This window comes from Galendromus occidentalis, unplaced genomic scaffold (assembly GCF_000255335.2).
Source record: "Galendromus occidentalis unplaced genomic scaffold, Mocc_1.1 scf7180000077487, whole genome shotgun sequence".
NCBI lineage: Eukaryota > Metazoa > Arthropoda > Arachnida > Mesostigmata > Phytoseiidae > Galendromus > Galendromus occidentalis.
Window position 1 is genome coordinate 520,469 of NW_003805475.1, and position 25,924 is coordinate 546,392.

Genomic DNA, 25,924 nt, shown 5'->3' on the forward strand with positions numbered 1-25,924 from the left:
AACGAGAGCTCCACGAAGCTCTGCATCCTGAAAAATTATGAGAAGGCAACGGTCGATACCTCGACGATCAGCATACAGCTTCTTCGAACGAACGCAATGTTGGACGCAGAGGAAATCCGTAAGCTCTAGAGCTCTGAGGAAAACTACCAATGTTGGCTCGTCGGGACTTCTCTTGTGGATCGTGTCGGATCATTGTTGCGCTCCCTCAGCTCCCCAGCGCTCCCTGCAGTTTTTCCCCCGTTCGCTGCGACAAGTGAGGATGCTATCAGTTCATTTCAACGAACAGGCGGGCGGGCGAGTGGCCCGTCATTGTCGTTCGGTGCGGGTTCGTGGAAAAGCTAATGGAGCGACAAAACTTGTCGAGAGACCGACCAAATCATCCTACCCCCGTCCGTTCACCCACGGAGCAAAAGTACAGCGAAAAGGCACGGACAACGCGAGGGGAACGTGATGAGGAGATGAACGGCAGCTACCCGCGCACATCAGGCGAGCAATGCGACATAGGACGCAGCCATGAGGGAAACGCTTTCTCCGCGATCCATGGCTTCTTTTCAAGGAAAACGTGCGGTAGTTTCCAGCCGAGGTGCTGGTCGTGAGACTTTCCGTCGACCAATCATTCATGGAGTTCATTGGGAGCCACGGGGAAAGTCGCCAAACGATCATGGGGGAGGGGCTTGAAAACGGTAGAGCAACAGTCTCAACTAAACACTAAACGTCGAATGAGAACGTAGCACAGCGGCAAATCCATTACGACGTTTGGGTAATTCCCTCGATGAATAATTAACCAACCAACCGCCCGGCTGAAGATTAGTGCACGAAGAGACAACGCTTTCAGCCTCGCTCTGTTTCCAGGAGAAGACCGCGTTAGCAACAGGAGCAGCACAGAGGAAGCAGCAGCAGCAGCATATTTGCTGACTCGGTCCAAAGCTCCTTCATTCCGAAAGCTTAGTTGATGCTCACAAGGGTTCAACCCGGAACCTCGGCCTGAAGTTCGTCCCCATGAGCGGCGAGTTCATTCCGGACGCTCGGTGACCCCTGCCTACGCGCTTAGTTCCCTCTGCCTGAGCGGGGTAGAATCTCCATGGGGAAGATAACGCAGACGGGACTCGTCATAAGGGCCGGGCTTGCGACAAAATGCGCGTTCCCATCAATGGGATTCCTTGCGATCCCCATTGCCACGAATGAAGCGTGCAAAAAGAGGGCAGCATTTTACGACAGCGAATGAGGTTAAGGAGCGACAGAGAAATAGAGCGCCCCCCTCAAACCCATTCGCATCCTTCTCTACACGCAATATATCTCCAGGCGATATGGGGCATAAACGGCAGCGACCGAAAACCGATTATGAAATCAAATTAATACCATATTCTGTCTCTTCATTTTCTGTCTCTTCGGGGCCTAACGTTTTATGATGGATGTCACGTCGCGGACGCTTTGTAATTTATTGGGCGATTCTTGTGCACTCTCGACCACTTTTACGAGGAGCTGCCCACGCCTCAGCCCCTCCGCTGGTGCAGCGAATCAAGATGCCCCCTTTCAGCACATGATCCACATTATTATGGCGACGTAGTTTGTTTCTCTACTCAGTCTCGGCGGCTCGGGGGAACTGTCGTTGAGAAGCGGAAAAACGCCCACGGAAACAACAATTGATTCTGGTGCGCGTCCCTTGGATAGCCGCTCTCTTGATCATCTGACATTAATCTTGATGATATTGCCCCGAAGATCACCGCAAGACGCTTGACGCCCCCACACTGATCAGCAGGAGGTTCAGTAATGACCGGGCATAGTCAGACGCGGCACGTCCCGGTGCAGCCCTGCAATGAGCTCATCGTTGGCTTCTGATTCTATTCATTCGCACTCCGCGCCGTTCTTATTGGAAATATCCGGTGAACAGATGCGGGAGACTCAACTCCGAACACGAAGCCGCAACAGCTCCAAATACGAAGGCGGAGCGGGAGCTTGACGTGAGTAGAGCGAGACTCCGATCTCGTTGAGTGCAGCTCGGTCATGGTTGCGGCAGTGATTCATCAAAATAATGTCTTCCTCTTCCCTCCCTCCGTTTTCCGCTTCGAACTCATACATACGAAGCAGTTCGATGTCACGGCAGAGGTCTATGGAAATTTCGCCAGGATGTGGAGACGTCATCAGATTTCGTTTTTTCCCGCTCATTCTCTGTCAGGCACCGCCTCCGGGAAGTCGGCCTCACGGCCTAGATGGTCGGATAGAGCTGTGCGTGGGAGAACAAGCCGCGGATGGGGGAATCGAATCCGTAGATGAATTGGAAGGTCGATTGAATAGAGAATGACATGTTCCGCAGAAGCGTCTAGCCGGGAGATGGCCGGAAGAGACCGGAGCCGAATTAACAGGCAGGCCGGAAGAACTGAAGAGCACTTTCGCTTGGAAACAGTCCCATCTAGAAGTCTAATAGACAAACCGCCAGGGAGTCTGCAAGGGTAGGCAATGCAAGAAAGTACTCAGACAGATGGACAGTCACATGAATGGTCGAGACCCGCCTAAAGTACAGTTTCTCGGCAACGCCTGCGCCGATACCGAAAATAAAAACGAGGAACGGTGCTCATTACGGCTCTCGCTTTCTCCGGAGCAGAAGCAAGTTTGAATAAGGCTCGAGTGCTCGAACGGCGACGCTCGGAGTCTGCGGTACGGAGGACGGGGAGAAGAGCATTCAAGAGATAGGGAAATATATTCAGAAGCGACTCGAAAGGGAAACTCATTATAGCTGCTCAAACGAAGTATGAAAGAGAGTCGTGATATGTTCCCGCTTCCTTTCTTGGAGCGCAGGACTCCACGCTGAAAGGGAAAGGGAATTACTTTGGTTGCAGCTTGTTTGTTTCCATTTCATTTATTGCGAGGGAACACAGTCTACCACGGTCCGCCGTATGCCCCCGTCCGAGGCAGCACGCGGAGAGGGAAATTCGTGGGGATGTTGACTTGCTACTCTCTGCCGCTTCTCTAGAAAGCTTAGAGAGAAGCTCGGATTACGGACACTTAGCGACGACTCCTTCGCGCAAGGGAAGCCACTTACTCTGATTCCAATCTGCAGATTGCGAATGGGAAAGCCAGTTCTGACAATCATGACTAAGCGGATCCCGTACTGCCGCATAGAGATTTATCGAAAATCAGTGAGACGTCTCCATCTGAGAAGCTTGTTAGGATCCGTTCAGACGGCGCCACGGGAATGTCCTACCTAGAACTTCCGCTACTCTTATTGTACATGATTCACGTACCTACAGACCAGTAATCGCGGGTCCATTCCTCTACACGACCCCCCCCCTCCCTGTCAGTCCTCGGCTTCTCACGGGCCGGAATGAGAGCACCTACGCGGCGCGCTGTCATCATCGAACAACTGAAGCGGCGGGGGACGGCGCTCCATGATGCGCTCTTCTGCGTTCAGGAATCTTCTCCTCGGCGACAACCGCGCCCAGATATCCGAAAATTCGAAGACGAGCTGTGACGCCCGAGCCGTTGACAGAATCCGCTGTCAACACTGTCAAAATTCTGATGACTTGGCACAATTTCAGACTCTGTCGTGCATGGAGTACTTCAATAACGATATCACTCGATATTGCGAGCTCAAGATATTCGCGGAAACACGCAATTCTGAGGCCTGTCTCGCTGACAGCCGATCGCGATTCAGCAGATACGACGGTTTTGACTCTGGACATACTCTGAAGTATTTCCTCCTTCTGTAACTATCCTTCTGAGAAGTGGTCAATAATAACAGATGACCTTTGGGAGCCGATTCTACTACGTTTTGCGGGCGCCGTGTCGAGCGCCGCCGGATCGTGGATCCCTCATTACAGCCAGGACTAGCTTCGCCGGAGGATGAGTCTCCGAAGTGTGCTCAACAAGGGGAATCAACAAATACGATCATGATCCGTTTTTTCTTGTCCGGAGCTCTGCGTTGAACCTCGCTGGAATTCATTGTCTGTCTTCGCGGAAAGTTTAATCGTTGCTGCCTTAGTTTCGGGGCAAAGCTCCCGAAACCACTCGCCTGCCGAGTTGCTTGCCTGTCTGCCACGTTGGTCGGCATTAAATCTCGCGAGGCAGGGCACATCAACACGGAGAGTAATCACATTATTGCCTGACGTCTTCGATAACCACTAGCAAACTTGGGAAAGGAGATGACCCTTATCAAACGAGCTGGCTCGGAAGGGAGAGAGCGGCTCGCGAGGAGCCGAACAGTGAGGCGAGGAGTAGCTTCGAACGGCCTGAGTTGCGTGCGTCCGTTCCGGAAGGCGTCCTCTCTGTTTTGCTGACAAGGAACAGTAGCTGTCTGGACGCTCAACGTCGGCAAGGTTCGCTCATTCATTGTACTTACTTGCTCTGTACGTGTACGTACCATCTGAGAGCGGGATCCACTCTCGTCAGACTTATCGTTGATTCTGACGCTCTGACTCATCTCCTTCTGGATCCTGCCCTTCTCATGGATCCCTAAGGAGATCAGTCAGATCATGGTCTATTCTCCTTGCCCTATAATTTAATCCTTCTCCATGGTTTGGATCAGTGGTTTCGCATTCCTCTTTATTGCGGCACCTCCTTCAAAGTCCTCGTTTCGGCTTGGGACCTTTCGCGACGACATTCCGGAAGTACAGGTTGGTGGCTTTGCCAAACAAAGAATATTTTCCCGTTTCTCATCGAGGAATACTTCTCAACGCCATAAGAGGAATCGGCTGGCTGACATCCTTGCAAACTATATCGGTCGTATTTCTCACACAATAACGGAATGATTTAATTTCACCAACCTTCGCCCGTTTCAACTTTTCCTCTTCCTGCTGTGAGCGGAAAGTCCTGATTTTCAACAGTATCTTTTCAAGTCTGAAGTGCTCGCCACACGCTACACCCGAAAATGCCAGCCGCTTATGGGACTAAAGTGGAAAACGGTTAGAGCACCGTTCTCGAAACTTTTTCTTCCTCTCCCCATCCGCGGCCGAACGCTCCCTTCCGAGAAGAAAAGAGCTTCAAAGCGTTTACAACCGCGCGGAAGCGGCCGAGTCTATTGGTCGCCGCCTCATAGCGAGACATCGCTGTCTGCCAATTTCCAGCTTTCGAAGAAGAAGTATAAGTACGTCGGGAGGAACGGCGTTCCTCAGAATTCCCGAGCCTTGAGCCTCTCGCTTGGTAATGGCGGGTTGCTCCGGCGGCGACAACTGTCGAATCTATCTTACTCAAGCCAGCCTTCCCTTACGTACTTAACGCAGATCCTTGGTCTCGCCTGATTTTTGCTCTATTGCTCTGCTCCACGTGTCACTCAAGCGTGACATTTGGCACGCCGCGATATTTTGTGACTTCTTCGAAGATAGACCCTGAGCATTGATGCAGCGGTGACGGCACGGCGTCGTTGCAACAACATTCCCGGAAGCCATTCGGAAGCAGGAAGAGAGCTTCCGACGGATGACGGTCCAATTATTCATTTCCTCTCTCGTGTCAATTCAGTGGGGCTACGAGCTGTGTACCTGCCTATCTTTCACGGCTCCGACTAATGAGCTTGCAACTTGCTTGAAAAGTTGACGTCAATCCTGGTCGCCAATGAGTGTCTCGCATGAATTGGTGGGTCGAGCCCCATTCGATGAATCACTCCCTAGTGCATGGATGGCCCTGCTCCGACTGATGAAATTCTGTCGGTGATTTTCCCGCTCTTTCGTTGAACAAAATACAATCCCCCAGCATCGTCATATAGCCATCCATTCAGGCGAAGCTGTGGGACTGCGTGCTCCAAAGTGAATGAATTCCCTCTTGGGCCCCTCCATTCATGAATCTGATCGTTCAATGTATGAGGAATATCAAAAGATTTGGCCAGCCGTAAACGCTCCGCGAAACTCAGGGCAAGCTATGGCGCTCGCCAGCGCGGCGTTCACCCCCTCCCCTCCCCCTTCTCATATCCTAAACCCCTGGTAGGACTCCTGAGTGGAAGAACTTCGGGAGGGTGTTCCCTCCCACAGCATCAAGGCGTAATTACGACACGTGTGAATGATTTGAGGACGGAACAGGAAGTCTTGTCGCAAATATCGATGTGCTCGTAAAATCCTGGGTATGGTTCAGCGAGTCCCGTACGAATTGTCAGAGAGGAGGTGAACTGGTCGAGGTTCTGCATGCAGACTGTCCTTCGCCTTCTGCCGGGCCCTCGCCCCCAAGGAAAGGAATGATCTACACTGCTGTCAGGTCCCAAGCTGCCGCACCCGCACAGCTGCTGATGGTGTTGTTCCTCGCTTCGCAAGCGTTTTATAACCCAATCTAGCTAATTTACCAACTCGCTTCTCTATCGCGATAGCGATGTTATCCTGCTGTTCGCCATGGCAGTGCCCAGCGGCTAGCCGGAGCAGACCTCTGACTCAACGGGTGCACGCGTGAGCGAGCCGAATGACTAGATTGTTAGCCAACACCTCTTCGTATTCCACCCATCGCGGGTCTAGGGAGTCGCCCGGGCAGAGATTCCTTTAAGTCCGAAGGAATGTGAAAATGCGAGGAAAAACCCCACTGAGAACACGGAGAAAATACATCGAGGGGAGGAGCGCAAAATAATGGGGCTGTACACTCGACGGGGGATACGGGCATGTCCAGGGGAATTCTAAAATGCGCACCCGAGCTTGTCGCTGACATCGGTCGGGGCCCGGATCCGCCGATTGGACTTCTTCCTGCGGAGACTCGTCATCAAGGAACTCTGAAGTTGATATGGAATACCGCATGGAAATAAGTTCATGAAATACATGGGGTCCGCCGCCCGGAGCAGCCTCGCAATAGAAAATAGGTATTCAAGGCTCGTTTCGAAGGACAAGTCCAAAATATTCCAGGGGGCTCAGATGAGAATAGAAGGACGGATGTTGTGCAACAAGGGAACAGGAGGGCGCCGGTCTGCAAGCGCTATTGGTTTGTTCCCCTCAATCCCCAATTGTTCGTTCGAGCTCTGCTCCTAGACCGAATCCAGGCTTTGTGAAGCCGATGATGCGCTGAGCCCAGACGATCAGGCCTCGGGCCCCAACTGCGCTCAACGCGAGCATCTCCATAGGACGGGTCTTAGCCGTGAACGACCCATACGACCGCGGAAACATTGTCCTAACAGACAGTCTTCGAATTCGGGGTTCTCGTGACACCGATTCACCAATCCGCTCACACTCGGGGTCTGAGACTCCGAACCGTGGATAATTCGGGCATGCTCCGAGTCGGGGTCCAGCTTTTCCGGAATCGCTTTCACACCGAGGCCTTGAACCCGCCAGAGTTTGAATCCTCTCGGAATCTCGAAAATTGCTGTACGGGATCGATTCACGGCGATCCTACAACCTGAGAACATCTTTCTCTCTCACTCTCCACAGGAAATGACCTGGAAGAAGACTCTCTTGACTCCGCTGGAAAAGACGTAGTTGAGGGGTTCCAGATGACGAATTCCGATCCCCATTTCCGCGACCTTGGACAGACTTCGACGCAGCAGCCAATAGAGGACGTTTGGCGCCTGGCACTATCGTGGACATCGAATGCTTTTTCAATATCTATCCTCCACCGTTGAGAGCGGTTACTCCACGTCGCCCTCGAACCAGGAACAGAAAAAGAGAGGAATCGAGGAGAAAAGAACGAACGACTCTGTCCGAGTCGACGAGCGCTAGAAGACGTCGGCAGCTCATCATCCCTCGAGGCGCCGCGCTTCTTCATCATGGGAAATGTTTCGAAGCAACAGGGTTCGGGCTTCAGATAAGGATTCTGGACTAAGAGCCCGGAGACTGTTTCCTGACACACTTTTACTTGTCTCCAGCGACTGTCGAACTCGCATCTACTCGCAAATACGAGAAATCCGGGAGAGATGATTGCTCGGGATCTTTGCGGGAAATCCGCACGAGGAGGACGATCTCGGCAGGTCGGTCGCGTTGCTGGAGATCCAGTATTTCGAGGGCGAACTCGAGGCGGGTCGTTCCATCTAGATTCTAGTTGTTATGACCTGTGCTAGGAGGAAGAGTACACGAGACCAGCACTTCGCTGTGGAATCGGAATACGAGTATCCTAATGGCATCCGGGCGTGCGTATATATCTATACAAGTATAGCTTCGTCACTCCGCGCGGGTTCTATCGGCTGCCCCTACAGTAGTCACCTGGCATAAAAACTCCTTCATTTAGTCCTCAAGAGCCGCGCAAAAACGACTGCTGCTCCGTCCATACAATCGACGCTGTTCCGAATTATTCTCCAAATGACTAAATGGTCCCGGATTCCGGTCTCGCTCTCAGAGTTTTTCCCGTGGAGCCGATAATGACCTCCGAGCCCCTCTCCGCGCATACAACTCGGATTGACCCGGGACCGAAGACCGACCCGTGAAAGCCTTGGAAGACCCTCATAGGTTCTGAACAAATGAACGTCTCGTCTGGGATTGATGTTCCATCCAGAGCGAGAATGGAATTTCGTTCCGAGTTTGATCGAGCGATATTTGTCTTCGGAAATCAAGGTGGAGCAGGAGCTCACACAGTGGGGGAACGGGACCCTCCGAAGAGATAGAACGGCGGGGGAGATTGGAACATTCTCTCGACTGATGGGCTGGGTTGCGAGGGTATCTGCTCGTTTGTAGGGGTGTAGTAATTTCTAGGTAGTAATTCAGCACAGCGTCCTGAACGAGAACGAGCGCGTAATAACTTTTTGGTTTGTTGACCACGTCCCGAGTTTGGTGAATGCGCGTGCAATAAAAAGAACGTGTCCACAAGAGACCGCAAGAGGTTCAGAACACGGAGTGAGCGGAGCAAGTCTCCTGACCGGGGGCTCCGAGGGGATCAGATGGCTCCTGAGCGGGCCAGTATTCATAGGATCCGGCGTGCAGAGAGCGAGCGGTCTCGGGCGACTCCACGGCTGAGAAGTTCGGCGAAAGTCAACGCTCCGGCTCATCATGGCGTGAACATGTTCCCGTGTGTGAGCGCTGCCACCGGACAAGATATCATGGTACATGAGCGTACGCTCTGACAGGCGCAGGGGAGAACACGCTGATTCGAATCAGTCCTGCTGGAAGAGAGTGGGAGCTCGCTTGATCTAATTGAGCCGCGTCGTCCCGCTTCTCCACCGACAAACTGGCGCGGGCCGACAGATTCATAAGGCGAGCTTCGTTTTCCTGATAAAGCATGCACGTTCGTCAAGCAGTGCACGTAGACTTCCACCCGCATCCGGCCGCGGACATGCAGTGCGGACGAATCACGGACGGACTCGTGTGAGGAACACGGCAGTCTTCAACGGAATCATTACATGATTGTAATATGTACGGCTGGTAGAGCACGGGCCGGAGCTCACGTAGCGACTGTCTTGTTCTCAGTTGCGCGGGTCAAATGCGCAGAAAAAAACAAAGTCTCCGGTCCCTCGTCTCGAAATGATGTCCCTGAGTGAAGGGACCCCGGGATGCACCGGACCCGAATTCGGAACGATGGTGACGTTCTACGAATCAATTCAATGACCGTTCATTCCCCGGGAAATCTCATCGTGGCTACGAACAGCCGTGACAGGTCTCCGAGCCGAGCTATCGGGGACGACGCGGCAGCACGGAAGAGAACGATAGAGTCATACATATGTATGTTCGTTCGTTCGTATGCGCTTATCGGATCAGCACTCGAGTCACACAGTCACTCAGGCGCGCCACGACGGTGGGCAGGCACGCAGCGAGCTCTTGGGTCTCCAAACATGGAGACAATTCCCTCAAAAGCAACCTGTGTCAACGACGGAAGTCGCGCGGTATGACGTGGTTAAATGGTGCAAATAATGCGACAGACGTGAGTTACGACCGGCAAGCCGGAGGTCGTAACGTGTCGCACGACGGTATTTACGGCTGTGTATCCGTGACAACATATGCGACGTCGACGATCATCCGTACGTCGGATGACTTCATCAGACAACGCGTGCGAACGGGACTCGTCCCCGGCGACAGAGCACTAATAGGTTGAAACGTGCGCAGGTTTTGAAACTCGAGAGTCGATCGCTGAACTATCGGGTGCTTTCTCAACCCGTCACCGAATGCGACACCGCGGCTCTCTCGTCGGATCCGAGTGAATAAAAAAACGGGACAAGTGTTTTTCTTTCTCCCAATCAATGGCGGGACGAATTCCGTTCCACGAAGTGCGATCGCAAACAACCGCTTCGACTCCGACTCACGCCGCTCATTGAGAGAGCGTGAACGGACCGATATCCGAATCACATTGTTGTTCGAATGGTTTTTGACGTGCTCCATTATTGGGTCCCGGGTCTTTCCGGAGACCCAGCAGGACTCGTCAATTACGAATTTGTTCCCCGCATTCCGACGGGGGAACAACGAGAAAGATTATCGCCGCCATCGTTCTCCTCCGCACCTCGTTCATCTTCATTCAGGCTAATGAAATATCCATAGCAATTAAGCTCAAGTAATCAGAGGCCTTTGTTCGATCGAAGCCGCTGATTGCTCCTCGGAACTTATTGCGCTGCTCTACCACGCTCGTGTGACGAGCGTGTAGCGGAGCGTATCGATAGCGAGATCATCCGGAGCTCCACAATCTGCCCGCGAGCCTTCCGTGCGGCGATGACTTTTTAATCCCTCCCGGAGGCGATCGATGTCAACGATTTCTTTGAGGCTCCATATTCCGCAAAAAATAAATTCGACATGAGCCGATTTCGTCGAGACTGATGTATGGATATTTGGCGTCAGCAGCGTGGCGATATCGAATGAGATCCCGAAGTCTTCAGCCCCACTCCAGATGGGCGACGGAGCGCCTCAGGACCAGAGATTGATCCCCGAGAGCAAATGGTCGCAAAGTCTAACCGATATGCATCGGAGATAATCATTTGTCCCTAGAATTAAACTCGGAACTCTATTTCTGAGGGAACGGGACCGATTCTGTAGCTTCGGTGAACTCTGTCAGAATCATTTTCTTTCAAAAATACTACCGGTTTTTCGTTCCTGACCCATGGAATCGTCTCACGAATTCTCGGATTGTCTGTGAATACGAGACCACCACCGCGGTCGGATTAATTTAGTATTCAAGACAGCGTAATGGGGAAGAAGCCTGCTTTTCGCCTACTGCGAACGCAATCGAGAGGAGCAGCGTCACTTTTACAACTCTCCTAGCCCCTCGTGTACATAGAGATATATGTGATGAACAGGAGCTCCTCGAATAGGTTCTCGACAGCGGAGGAATAGGTGGTGTACCGCATCGCCTGAGATACGTCTTGCAATTTTATGTGATCCGAGTCCTATATCTTTTTACGATGCGACCGCTTCCAGAGGGGGTGTAGTATATGTACATAGTGGGCCTACACTCATGCCTGAGCACGTGAGGGCGGGCGCCTATATCCGTATCACTCAGGACTCGTTCGAAACTGGACCGGAATCACCCCAAAGAATCTATCTCGGCGAGTTACTCAAGTCGACCGTTACGCCGTCCTCATATCGGAGCGTCCGCCGATGGACTCCCGATCCGGGCCTCTCATTATTAGGCTGAACTTCGTAATTGGATCAATCAGGACCATCACGTGGAGAGCGCCACTCGGATTCTGAACTTCCCGAATCCTCCCGAAGGCGGTGAGGACAACTCGAGTGCTTCGAGTCATCGCCGTAGGAGGCCCACCTTACGGTCTCGATCAACTTCGTACGGGGAGCTCCGTACATCAAAAAGCGAACAACGCAGAAATTCGTATTCTTCCCACTTTTTTTCCGAATCCCCCCCAGATTTTTTACTTCCGTACACTCGTGACGGTGGCTCAGCCACAGCCTCGATGCGGGCATTGATGTGCCTTGTAGTTCGTTGTCCGCATCTGTTGCACAGCGAGTTCTCTGTCGAGTGAAGTGCTCCGATTGGGCCGTCGGAGAACACATTGCCAGAGGCTCCGGCTCTCAAGATGTTGATAAAAAATATGATCCTTACGCCTCCGCTCCGAGCAGATGAATCCAATCGGAGGAAAAGACCACTTGGGAGGTTGCTCTCCAGAGGAACTTCGAAACTCGAAACGCTCTCGAGAGAACACCCCCCCCTCAGAATATCATACTGTAAGGCCGTAAGGTACCGAGAATTTTCGCGACTTCTCAGTGAGAACAGATCCTGACGACATTGATATTGGTCGGATCCTCGCTGCCGATGTCAGATCCTTCTCTCCCGGGGAGGAAGTAGGATTAGCGAAGGGTTGTGGAATCCACATGGCAGAGCGGAGCGCTTCTCGCCTGAGACCAATATAGTAAGTACCTGAGCTTTTGCTTCCACGAAGAAAGAAAGCATCCGAAAACGATCTGAGCTTTAGCTAGAACTCGGACTTGCTCCATCTTCCTGGTCTTCCACATGCGGATATGTACATGAATCTCCCGATTGTAGAAATCCCCTGGCCTCAATGAGAGGCAGACCGCGTTGGTGACGGCGGCCCTCACGTCGGCGTCGGTCCAGGCTTCTCCGGCCATCCTTCCCGGGGCTTCCGCATACTTTGGACGAAAGATAATTTGTCATAGGTACCCACCTTCTGAGGCGAGATCCACCTCAAAAAGCTCCTTCACAAAGCAATGTAGCCGGGATCTCGCATCAGAGGGAATATAAAAGATAGGGCAAGTTGAGTCTTCGCCTCCCGTAGGGGGTCCGCTTGGCCAGCAGCAATCCATCGAAGTGCTGATATGGTTATTGAGAGCAGGCATTGTGTGTATGGTGGACGAACAACGCCATCCATCTTCAAGGCCCTCGAGATCTGCTGTCCCCACTCTGAGACTTCGCCCTCTCGTCCCGGGCCGCTCGGGGCCTCCGTGTGGCAGTGCAGGCTGCTTCGTCAAGCCAGAGCGTGTTTCACGATGGATATCCAGAGCGGGAGCCACGGAACATTCGGATTCCTAGAATTGGGAGAAAATATTCTCCCTGAGCTGCGGATGTGAGTTATCGATTGAGACTCTCTCTGGATTCAAAACCCAGGCTTGCGAAAAATGCATATTTCCCAATCTTCCGCAAAGTCTTGTTGGAGTCGACAAAGACCGCTCTCTTATGGAATGTTCACTCATCTCCATGCAAACATTCGGAGAAGGTTCCGTAGAATGAGGATTCCGGAGAGCTTGGGTCTGTGACCCAGGCGGTTTCTGGGCCTCAAATTATGCTTCCTTTCATTGTTCACAGAGCTTATGGGCTATATAATAAGGGTAAGTTCGATGAGGGTAGTTCTTTGAAGTCTGACTCCCAGCATTTCTCGTCAATAGACAGTTTTTATTTAGGCCCTCATGATGCGACATACACGAAAACATCGTTATTGCCGAGCTTCGGCTCTCCACTTCAGGACTGTAGCGTAGTTTTCGTTAGATGTCTAGCTCAGTGATGGACACTAACGCTCTATCTGACAGTGATGAAAAAGGCAGCTCCCGAGCTCAGCTCGGGTCCAGCCTGACCCATCAAGTTTCATGGGGTCTGAGTGACGGCGATGTCTCGAGAGGAGCGTCTGCTTTCGATAACAAACACATCATATCAATTATCGCTCGAAGATTCTGCCGGCTGCGCCAATGATGAGTTCTCTGACACCTTGAGGATTGCTGACTATGACCATGGGGAAACACGGCGACGGTTCTCGAGGGCCGCTTGGGCAGAATGAATGACATCGGCTGGGAAGACGGGTGGTGAGAGAACTCTTTCCCCACAACAGCAAAATCAGGACTCGACATCCTTTCCCTATTGACCATCAGGTTCGCTGAAGTCGACGGGCGCCTCGCATCTCCTGGGTCGTGACTCTTTGAGAGCGAGACTTGTCATCGGGGAAGGCCGTCCACGGTCGAGGCTTAAAATGAGAGTTGTTGGATATCGAGGTCTACGTGTGTACAACAAGAGTGAAGGCATCCCAATCTCTAGCGTGAATGGAAGTCGCGATGGTCGGAATCTGTCCCGGGGTTGCGTCGATGGCATCCAGATCCGGCCTTGCCGCCACGTCGCAGTCCAGGACTGAAGTTTGTTTTTCAAGGTCCTCGAACGACTCCGGATAATCACTCACTCAAACCTCTTGAGCTGAAGAAACTGCTCAACTTTCACGTAAAGTCTCTGCAACGATGTCGATGGTGGTCGTTTGAGTCGCCCCGGTTCCTCAGTCATAGCGTGATACTCCACCGTTCGTGTTTACCGTGATGTGCGTCAACAAGGATTTTCAATGAGAACGAGAGCGAATTGCTGGCTCATATCGAAGAGAGCTTCTTCAGGACAGCGATTCTTTGCAGACCAGTGTTCAGAACTTTCCCGAACAACCGAAACAAATATGATGGGTACTCGGTAGAGGTCAAACGACCGTCTGGTCCGGAGCAGCGGCTGCAGGAGCGGACTTGAATTTGTTTCTGTCCATGGCTTCACCGAGGAGCTCCGGAGACGGGGAGCTCTCTGAGGCCACTTCCTCGCTGGGCAAGCTCTCGAATCCTGATCGAAACATCATCATCATCATCATATGATTCATAAGATGAGTGAGACTCGTGGGAGATATATGTTATTCAAGGGACTCACTATCTTCTCAGAACCCACGAGCCCCCAGGGCGCCGGACCCTCGATGGGAACCCTGGTGTCAACCTTGATGTGGCAGACGGTCTAAAGGTGGCTGCAAGCTCGCCGACGACCATTGATCTTCCTCGTGAGCTTCGCATAATGTCACGGCGCATTTGTGGAGGCGTTGTTGCTTCACACCGGCAACGCATAGCATCTCGCGCAGTGATCCAGTGAGCTCGTGCTCACGTCGGCGTCAGCGATAATCAGAATCAGCAGGTTCAATTCAATCATTCATTCATCAGATTCAATCATTCGAGCCATCTCGCATGAAAGTGGTGTGAGAAATTCCACCAGTCTGCATTAAAGAATCTTGAATGTATCGAATACAGGATCCAGATTTCACGATGACTTCCCCTGGTCAAAACGGATGGTAGATGGATTTGCCTATTGCCCGCATATTTGTGCCTCCCGCGGGGTAAGCAATCCGGAGGGAAGAACAAATATGCAAAAAATCGGAACCTCAGGGGCGATGGATTTTGCCTTTCGTCCTCAGCTACTCGAATCGCAATACAAATTGTCACGAAGACAGTCTGCGATACCGAGGCGAACAATCAGTCCCTTATCTCTAGTTACGGCCGGGATACAACCCATTTGGCCGCAGAAGCCCCCGAGCAACGGAACGGACCCGTGGCGACGCTCGCGCTTTCAATCGTTCACCGCCGGACAACAGCCGTCCTCTGAATGGGGGGGCTACCTTGTCGCGAAGTCCTTGTACCGGTGCTATAACACGGTCCCAGGAACCGGCTCTAGTCCTCGATGGGCTCCGCTTGCGCTGACAACTATCATTTCATACGCGTTACGCTCTCGCTCTGTGCCGCGACTTCGGGTGTGGAAACCTCGCGCCGTCTGCGATAGAATTCGCTGTCGGAAGAGCCGGTGAGCGGAGAATGACAATGTCTCGCGATATAATTGGCTCCAAATTCGAAATAACTCTATTGAATAAGTGCGAATTGAAAATATTCAGGTTTGTTCAGCACATGCGCGGTTCGAAAAGTATTCGCGGCCGCCGCAGCCGGTGAGTGCAAACATTGGCGCGAGAGCGATAATAATTCCACTGGTAGACCGACGTATACCTTATATGGAATCGATGGGATGTATAGGCATAAGCACAACAACGGTGTAACAGAAGTATCGCGAATGTCCAGAAGTGAACGAAAACCTTTGCCGAACCCAATTTGACTTTCATGGCTCATGGCACACCAGCGTACATGATCTTCATACCTTGAACGATGAATACGACCTCTAGGAATCGCAATGTCTGCCGTTGTGCCGTTGTGCCGATTTGGGATGATCTTGCGGTGTTCTAGTTTTTTCTTCCTGATCTCTTCCCCCTCCCCTAAACCCCCTCGCTCTGTAGAAGAACTTGCGTATACGGCTTCGAAAGTGACGTGGTGCAACGCGCAAGGATGTGATGGGATTGAATATTCTATGAATATCAACGATGTGGTACGGATAAGACTCGACCGGTCATTGTGGTAGAAAAAAGCACCTTTCAGTCTCAGTAAAGACATTCTCTATCGATCGTGTCCTCGCAATGTCCTCCTTCGTGGAACTTGATTATTTATTATCGCTTTCGGCGACTGTGTGCTCCTCCCCCCTCAAAGATGATAGGGCGGTGTGAAATGTCTCCCTGCAGGAGAATGGCACCAGCACATGAGGAAGTGAACCAACGGAGCCGCGAATCCCGTCGGAAGGATGCTGCGACCAAGCAGGTTCAAGTAGTCGCGAGTGAGCTCTCGTGAAGCTCTACATGGGTGCGTTTGAGCGAAGATCGCGAGTTTTCTTGCACGTTGAGAGGAGTCTCAGCCAGGAGGCTTCTCGGCCTCCGAACTGACTCGAGCGTCGACAGAAACCGATTCCCGATCTTTTCAGTTCATCAAGGATGAACCCACAGGCCCGGTGTTCTTCCGCACGAGGTCAGTTTCAGGCGTCATCTCAGGTAGGCATACGATTCGCGGGAGGGGCGTCTGCCCGGAGCGCTAGAACATAAGTCATCGTGAATCGCCCCCAATCCAGAGACAACTCGAAGGAAGTTACGAAATTCGGGATTCGATTCTGCTCGTGGGGAAAACGAAGCTTCCGAGGAAACCCGGGATGGCCCAACAAATGGAGCCTTCTGTGAGGCGAGAAGCTCTAAACGTTATGTTCGGCGAAAAAGTAGCGACGAGCGGGGAGCTGCCGAAAACCTGGTATCCTCAGAAGTTAGCGTTCCATGACGACGGTGAGGACGCAACTTTTTTCGCCATCAAACAGGTCGAGGGCGGCCCTTGTGGCTGTTACGCAGCGATCCAAGTAGGTGTTCGAGTATCTTTCTATCTCGGAAGGCCGCGCCGTGTCTCCTCCCGAACACTGCTCCGGGACGCGGAGAGCGCGGAAGTTTGGTCCGAGCGGATAGCGAAAATTTTCTGGAGCTCCGACATCTTCCCTCCCGAGGTTCCTGCGCGAACCTTTCTCAACGCTTGGAGGTTGTGTCCTTACAGGCTTATATTCTGAGAGATCTTTTGAGCAACCGAAACCGCATGGACTCGTTCAGCGATCGGATAGACATGCGTCGGTGTGCACTTGCAAGCGCCCTGGCGAGTATACTTTGGAAGGCGCGGCGTTACTCGAGCAAGAATAAAGATGGTCCAGTTTTTCTCGTTATCCAAGATGACGGTGGAAAGTGGAATTATGTCCAGCCAACGACTATGGAAGAGACCGCCGAAGTCATCAGGGCCAATTACGAGCAAATAAGCACTGCCGGAGTGGTTCCGTTCACCGTTTCGGTGAGCTGCTTCAACTAAATCGATTCGAACCTCGCTTGAGTATCCTGTTGCTGAAATCAAGATCGAATACATCGAAAATGCGGAGTTCCGCAGCTGGGCTCCATACCTCGCTTGGGGGGCTATTCTGCGTCTCTCCTATCAGCGTGCCCGCTTTCCGCAGTATACCGCTTCTGAACAACAAGTTCCTTCTCCAGATAATTCTCACCAAAGGCATCGATTTGATCAAGCAAGAGCTGGTGGTTCACGACGTCTTTCAACCCTTGGTGAATACAGATTCCAGCGACTGCACGCAGGACCTCGTCAACCTCTATTTGACAGGACGCGCCTGCGTGGGGTTGCACGATGAGGAGTGTCCAAACCCTCAGAGCAAAGGTGCATAATCCCTGTTTATCCTTGGTATCGAGGCAAGGCAGCCGCTGATTGCCGTTTCAGATCCCATTACCCTATCCGCAGTGTGGAGTGCACATGTTATGGTATTGTGTATGACCCGAGCTTGCTCCAAAATGAAACCCTGATCTCGATATTACAGGCGTGCTCGAGCGACAAGATATTGGTTTCCTGTCCGAGCTTGGGCACCAGATCGGGAGCTTCTACAGAGATCCGATCGAACCTTTCTGGGTCCTCAATTTCGGACATCATTACACGGTTCTGTATTCAGCCGCTGACGACGCTCTGAACAATGGCGAGACTCGGAACGATTTCTACTGGTTCCCCGGATTCAGTGACCGCCGATACGTGAGATTTGAGGTTGATATTGTTGCAGTGCTAAGCATCGGCAGGACTCCGATAGAGTCTATGCGTCGCAATATCACGAGCAATAATCGTAGAAACTGTTTTAAATCGGTCATTCTATGCGAGCAGATCGTCTTCGGGGAACCTGGACCAGGCGAGTTTGAGTATGAGCCTATCAGTGAAGGAGAGAAATGGGAGTATAGGGGAGTACTCAATTGTGTGCGTTCACGATGGACACCGGAGGCAAAAATCATTTCTTGGAGACAGTATGGCCCGATTCCGGGAACGGAAGATGATGGGCAAACTTCGAGTGGCAGCGAAAAATAGCCTCGGCTGCTCAATTCCAAGAGTCGCGGACGATGGGTGAGGCCAAGCACGCGCGAGTTGATTGAGTGCGCCGAGTCAAACAAAGACGTGGTAAAATGAAAGCTCCTCGCTTTTTCCTTCTTACTTGGGGTAGAGCAGGATGTCTCTGGTTTCGGGAGTGTTCCATGATGTCGAAGGATCTATTCGCCTCGGATCCTGAAATCACCCCTATCATATTGGATGCATTGTTGCGGACTCTAGCTTGGGCGGAACACCCCGCCCGCGCCCTCACGATAGGCCGTGGAATGGCGATGGGGGTTCCGCTCTGGTGAGAGAACGGTCGACAAGGGCTCGGATACCACTCGATGTTACAATTGCCTACATGGCTCTCAGGAAGGGGGTGCGGCTATGAGCTTGGATAGGCTCGCATTGAGAGATTCACGGTACAACATGCTTTCTCGCCGACTGTTGTTCGAAATTATTTTCCATCGCACTTCAGAATTGAATCCGAGAGCGGGATTCAAGAGCTGCTGGGGCAACGTCCGGTACTATGGTCGGCTTATCCATGCTCGCTGGCGGATTCTCGCCTGACTCAGTTCACGATTGAAACCTCAATTCCCCGTGTATCCGGGATGCACAAATGATGGCTTTCAGGATCAAACTCCGCAATCGATACCGTCTCCGCTCGGGGACACCCTCGGGGTCCAAGGGGAATCTCTCGACCTTCTTGACGGAATCCATCTGTTTTCAGCGAGATTTCGATTTTATTTCGGTATTCCGACCTACGAGCACCATATTCCTCCGTCGACGTGTTGCCTGTGCAGCGGGCGAAGGTGCTGTACGGATCGGAGTCTGCGGTACCGAACACGCAGCAGGGCTCCGACTGCTCCATCATCGAGGAGAGCGCTCGATACTTGCGCGTTGAATGCCCATGCCGGGGAGATTCACGTTTATCCTTGATCCGTCCCACTAGATTCCCGCGCACTCCGGGATTCTTTTCGCGAATCCCTCCGGGACCGCGTTCAGTTGCGCCACCCCCCTCCCCGCATTCCCGTCCTCTCGGTCATGGGTCTTTCCTGCAAAATCTCAGAGATAAGGGATCATATTCAAGATGGTAGCCCCATATTCCACGGCCTACCATGCGAATCGCTATAGCATTTTTCCTGGTGACGCCTCTGCACTCATCGCCATATGCAGCTTTGTCGATGGCGATTGGGAGGCGAATCCGATCAGCATCACTTTGGATCAGAAGTTGTTTCATCGAAAAAGCCGTTCCTTGTTGTCGGGAAATTCTGTGGGTGATTGAGTCTCGGATATCCTACATCCTACGGCAAGGCTGTGATGCCAGCTGCGCTGATCATGCTGAATCTGAGAGGCTGAAGTCTGGAAATATATTATCCAGCACAGGCAGGTTTGCATGGTCATAATTGCGATATTTAATGATTCTGATTGTCTACAATCACCAAGACTCCAGAGGGATTTCGACAATTACATGATTTGACACGAATATCGCTCAACGCCTCATGACTCTGGTTTGTACCGAAACTCCTTCTCTGCAGCGCTCAGACAGAAACTCGGTCTCCTAATCGCGATAATTTTCTGTCCGTTGTCCCGATATTGATAATTTGAGCGAGTCGGGGCTCGTAAAATTCGTAAGCTTGATAAGAGAAGCAGACTCTTGGTCGACCGCGACGACTGCGCCCTTCGAGACCTGCCGACTAAGCAACTCATAGTGGAGGACTTCCGGGCAGATGTGTGATTTTTATCGTGTTTCAGTTGTGTGTTTATAGATTCGAAGTTTGAGTCTCGCCGTCAGCAGCAGGTTTCGAAGAACGTGACGATGCGGCCGTTCTGACGGCCCTTTGTGGACTGCATTCAAGTTCTACGTAAGAGAGATAATTCATTCATACGATTTTCTGAACTTGTTGCTCAGCATGGAGGGTGTGTTGTGTCACGCTCTCGGATTACTCTCTGTCCGCGAGAGATTCCCAGGAGATCCCTCGGGTCTCCTTACAGCCTCGTAAAACTCCCTCCTGTTCCTTACGAGGCGAACCTTTCTCAAAAATTTGAGGCTAGTACGTTCCCCGGCCATTCGGAATTAGAACTAGAGAATGGAATGCCGGCGATTTCGAGAGGCTCAAAGGGAAAATCTGGAATGCTTCATGTGAGCGTTGTCTGAGAGTGTCATGTGAGTGAGACTTTTTATTCCGCGGCTTTCAATTGGCCACTGGGTGCCACATCAGATACATTCGTGTAATCTGAAACAGAGCTGCGAGCTCGTGTCCCCAAGCCGAGCACAGGGCTATTCAGCGAAAACAATTGTGCCTCTGAGTCCTCACTCTGGATTTCACTCATCCACGTGAACAGAAAGTTCGTTCTCGTCTCTTGTTCGTTATCGTTCCGTACCTGTCACTGAACGAGGCGACGTCTGTGGATTTGCTCCTGTTCAAGCTACTCGGAGATGCATCTCGTTGCACTCGCGCTTTGCCAGAACATACCAGAAGCAGAATCGGATCGTGAATCGGCTTTACGAGCTCTTCTGTGGACGGAGAATAACGTGTTGAAAGCAGAATCACGAATTTAGGATTATGCCATGGTTTGATTCCGGGCAATTCGCCACGGTGTCGCTAAAAGTAAAACACGCCGCGCCTGTAAGAAAGAGGCGGCCGACGAGAATGAAAAGGACTGAACGACTCTAAATTGCTGGCGATTCTTTCCACAGGCTCTCATCTGGGTGTGCATTGATATCTATGACATCCGAGGAACGGGCTTCCTCAGACGATGGCTGACCATCTGACGATGGCGATTTTCACACCGATTTTATTTATCCTGTAGGTCTTCGCGAATTCATGTTTGTGGTCGCGAGCACGTTGCAGCTCTCATCATGACCCTGCAACATGGACAGAAAGCGCACGAAATACTTTATACTCATGAGATTTCTTCGTTTCAAGTCTGCATCTGAGTTCTCCAGCGTACGGAAGAGTGTCGCGCTGCGGTAGTTTCTTGCAAGATTTCTCCAAGGTAAGCGGTTCGCCCGTGTCTGATGAGTTGATGAATTATTTCTCCCATGGCTCCGATGATAGCGTACTGCCCCAGTTCGTATTGCCTCCTGTGATAATGAAGATAAGTTCGGCCTCGATGTCCGTTGTCCGGCTCCTACATCAGCCGAGCTCAGCGATATCCTCGCTGAAGTATCGTATCGCTAATCAGTAATTCACGTAGGCCACTCCTCCGTGCCGCTCCGTTTGAGAGAAAAAAAACGTAATTTTGCGACAGCTCTTCGCGGGATATGCGTCCAGCGCGGAACGATGTGATCAGTGTGAGGCAGCGATGGCTGCATACCGTTGCAAAGGATTCGAGTTCATGTACGAAGAGTTCAAAAGGATGTGCCTGAATGGTCAGAGTCGATACTCAGCCGAACAGTGCCTAGACGGCCTCGACATGTACAAGGCAAGCTATCGAGACTACTGAACAGGACAAACATGTTCCGCGTCCCAGCGCCTAGTCCTAGGCTCAGTTCATAGGATAAGGCATGATGCAAATTCTTATTTTCAGGACGAGATTCGATATCTCCTCTGGGACCTCAAAGTCAGCGATCCTGAGGCCTGTAGATTCGTGCTCGGTTGCGGCCCTTATAACAATTCGGTCTACGATTGGGACTTCGATCTCCCGGCAGAACCTTATCCCGCCGGAAACTCAGTGAGTGGCGATGTCAGGTCTGATGGGATGCCTACGAAATGGGCCTATGTGTCTTGGGGTACGATCGCGGCAAGGACGAGAGAGGACTGAAGAAATGAATTTTCGTCCTGATTGGGGTCCACCCGATTCCAGCTCGATCTGGAGCCGTTCTCCGTGTTGCACCTGACGGACCCCCACGTCTCCCCTCAATACGCGGTGGGATCTTTACCTGATTGCGCGGAGGAGCTCTGCTGCTCCGACAGACAGCTGCTCAAAGGAATGCCCTACACGGGAAGAGGCTCTGATGGAGTCTTCATCGGCTCAGGTCCCTACGGCGATATCAGAGGCGAATCGCACTGTGATTTACCGATGAGGACACTCAAGAATCTACTAGTCAACGCCGGAACGAAGAAAGTGAGCCAAGAGCCGTGACGATTCCAGCCCATTGTTCGGAGAGTTTCGACTCACTCAGTCTAGCGTTTAGGAGTGTTCATCAGTGCGCACTATTTCTGGGAGTTTTCAAACCCTGTTGATACGCGCACTCCGTTGCAGTTCACACATGTGTACCTGACTGGTGATTTCATACCGCATACAACTTTCAATTACACCTTCTCGAGAGTCATGAGAGAGATAAGGGAGCAGACGAAAGTCATATCGGATGGTCTGAGAGGGCACAAAATTTTTCCGAGTATTGGTAACCATGATGATTATCCCTCTTTCCTGTGAGCATTCCCCCTACAGAGATCAAGTCATCGTGGATATTTTCGTCGGAGGAGGCCAGATTGTCGCGAGCCTAAAAATTCTCGAAACCTCTTCAGGTTTCCAACTCATAAGATGCACGCAGGAAACTACACTGTCGATAAACTGTACAATGGGCTATGGGACATCTGGGGTGGAACATGGATACCGGAGGATGCGGAGAAAACTTTCAAAAAGTACAGTACGAGACCCCCTGGTATCGCTTATCCGAATACCTCGCTCTGCTCGGTCGTCTTCGCTTGTCTTCCCGTCAAACTGGAGATTATTCCGGAAATTTCTTTCCGCAGGGGAGGCTATTTCACGGCGCTTGCTCAGCCCGGTCTACGCATCTTCTCTATGAACACAGTTCATTGCTATACACTCAACTGGTGGCTGGCTGTGAACCCCAAGGTCGGGTGAATCAGTTTGAACGATTCTTCGCCAGACCCGAGCTTCTGCCAGGTTGCGATCTCCCATTCCGGATCTGATGGCTCGGGGAGCCGACTTTTAATATTTCCGGATATATTTCCAGGATCCCGAAGATCAACTCGAGTGGCTTGTGGATGGACTCCAGGAAGCTGCTAAGAAAGGCGAGAAAGTCCATCTCCTTGGCCACATTCCTCCGGGAACCTCTGAGTGTAGAAAAGAATGGGCGACAGCCTATCAGAAGATAGTCGCAAGGCAAGACTTCAAGATTTTCCTTCGAACAGGGGCTCTCCCCACTTGGAGGGAATCCGGGGTGATAAGCCACATATTCTCGTTTTTCCAGGTTTCGGAACACAATCACCGGCCAATTCTTCGGTCACATGCATTGGGACATGTTTTTCGTCAACATCGCGCCGGGATCAAACGTCCCGACAGGAGTTCAATTCGCGGCTCCTTCAGCAACGACGTTCATGACTGGCTACCCGAGTTATCGCATCATGCATTTCGGATCCGGTGCTGCAAGTGTCCTCTCAGGGAGCTCAGGGGTCATACAAATCTCATATGATGATTCGTCGCCTCGAGTCGACCTCTCAATGCCTGATCTGGATCATTGCAGGAAGTTCTCGATATGGACACTTTCCTGCTGAACACAACAAGACTGAATGAGCCCTTCATGGAGAGGTTGAGCGCATCGAACGGGGCAGATCTGGAACAACGTCTGGATGAGTTGGAAGTTTACGACCCAGCTCACAAAGAATGGCAGTTTGCCTACAGCTACAAAGATCAATATGGCATGTCCGACCTGTCGCCTGGAAGCTTCAGAGAGCTCATCGAGAGAATGCTCCTGGACGACGAGCTCCTGGAGAAATATTACAGGTACCGACCGCTGCGGCCTCGTACCTTGGCGGAAATCATGAATTCGCATATGGTATGTTTCCGCTCAAGGTGCTTCCCTCTTACAGGGCGTTTTTCCAACATCGTAATCAACCGGAAGAAATTCGTTGTCACCGAGGAAGATGCGATACCGTCTTCTATTACGATCCTGACACTCAGCACCCCGTCGTCTGCGAGATGTTCTCTTTCGGAACGGATCAACGGAAAACGTGTGACGTGGAGTACGGCGTAAATGAAGGACTTGAAGGCGCGGCTCCATCGCTCCGAGCCGGACTCCTTCTGGCGATCGGGAGCGTCATAGCCACCCTTTCCATGAAACCATTCTTTTTGAACATGGATTGACACATTAGATTGGCGATCGTCGGTAGAGTCCAAGTCTCGCGCATGAAATTCATCTTCCGTTATCAGAACGGATTCCGAAGAAGAGGGATCCGGAGCGGTTCCACCCTTTTGGCGCTCGAAGACTTCGCGAATCGCATGTTCTCACCATGAGCTGGCTCCTGGCCAATTCTTCTCAATTTTTTCTGTCCGTGCATCCCTCGCAGATGGCCGGAAAATCCGTGCACTCTCAAGCCCGATAGCCTTCTGATATTGCGCGTGTCAGAGCTTCGAGCTCATGAAGACGGTTGTGCGTGGATCCAGTTTCTTCTCGATTCATGACATCGCCGACGTATCGAAATCAGGCATCTTGTCAGCAGTTTTCTGTTTCCGGCATCATCCTCGCGGAGTCGGATAGCTGACAATGAGTTACTTATTCTTCGAAAACTTCCATGCAACCTCGGGAGTTCACCTGCGCCCCGGTTGAGGACCACTGCTTCAAAGGTTCTTGGGCGGTCTCCTGATTCAGAACCCTGCTAATACACCTGATAGTAAAACATTGTCGGGCATTCAGCATCCAGAATAAACGCTCTTTCTCACGACATCTCCGTCAGACAATCAATCTTTCACCCTATTTTCGTTTCACGGGAAAATATTGGATCCCCGGGAAGCGGGCGCGAGTCGCTCCCCGAGACTCATTTCATACTCGTTCCTGTCACGGGCGCAAAATGGCACGAAGACTCGATGATTTCGGGAAACGCCAGGGCGACGGATTTTTCATTCCGATTTCATGACTTTCGAAGACGTTCCCTCTGACACCGCTCGCATGGCATGCTCGTGTAAGCTCGAAGTTTCCTCCATGCAGAATGAAGTGGGACCCCCTCCCGAATCACGACATTCTAGCGGCTAAAAAAAGAACGTGATATCGAAATCCTAATTGTTGCCGTAAGCAGGTCAATGTCATGAGAATGCAATGACAGCGAGAAGTCACGGTACGCGGGGAACACTCGGATTCTGTTTTTTCTTCGAGAAAGAGTTCATGAAGGACTCGACTGCAGCTGTTTCACACCTTTACTCTGGCCGGTAGGAGCATTCGGTGATCAAAATGCATTTGCTTCAGTCGGACAGAAAATTCAAATCCGATCGCACGACTTGATCGCGTCACCTTGCGCAAGACTCAGGTCCGAACCGGAGCTGTCGGCGATTCCGAAGCAGAACGAACCGCTACGGAACCAAAGGCAAGGGCATCGGGGTTTTTGGGAGGGGCGGTCTGTTTCCGAACGGACAATTGAGCGAAAAGGTACTGGCGGAAAGCTGTGAACGGGAATAAGATTTGACCGAAGCTCACCAAACCGCGCGCATCGCTCTCGAGATTATCCTAAGAATTTATCCGACACCCGCCGTGCTGAGGACTGCTATGAGCGGCCCAGACACGATAAACTCGGAGGTCAGTCTTCGGTACGTATCGAAACCTGCCGGAGTTCTCGTCAGAGTTGCTCGCACCCTGTGAATCTCCCCGATTATACACGACTCGGGCCCGTCAATTCCGGGAGTTCTGCTTAATCAATCGAAATCTCCCCGCTCAATCCGCT

At 51.8% G+C, this 25,924-nt stretch overlaps 2 protein-coding genes across 2 annotated transcripts; both read left to right on the top strand.

The window, feature by feature from the left end:
- Positions 1–16,569: 16,569 nt before the first annotated feature.
- On the top strand, positions 16,570–18,299 carry LOC100903803 (probable ubiquitin carboxyl-terminal hydrolase MINDY-4). Its single transcript, XM_029112236.1, has 5 exons — positions 16,570–16,767; positions 16,956–17,240; positions 17,435–17,612; positions 17,770–17,975; positions 18,102–18,299. Exons 1-5 carry the CDS (start codon positions 16,570–16,572, stop codon positions 18,297–18,299), a joined length of 1,065 nt encoding a protein of 354 aa, XP_028968069.1.
- Positions 18,300–20,359: 2,060 nt separating this feature from the next.
- LOC100903949 (sphingomyelin phosphodiesterase) lies at positions 20,360–24,928 on the top strand. Its single transcript, XM_029112229.1, has 13 exons — positions 20,360–20,466; positions 21,001–21,109; positions 21,230–21,299; positions 21,555–21,728; positions 21,834–21,989; positions 22,110–22,370; positions 22,509–22,678; positions 22,775–22,891; positions 23,003–23,105; positions 23,227–23,375; positions 23,464–23,638; positions 23,737–23,996; positions 24,083–24,928. The coding sequence occupies exons 2-13, from the start codon at positions 21,060–21,062 to the stop codon at positions 24,354–24,356; spliced, it is 1,959 nt and encodes a 652-aa protein (XP_028968062.1). The 5' UTR covers positions 20,360–20,466; positions 21,001–21,059; the 3' UTR covers positions 24,357–24,928.
- The last annotated feature ends 996 nt before the right edge of the window (positions 24,929–25,924 follow it).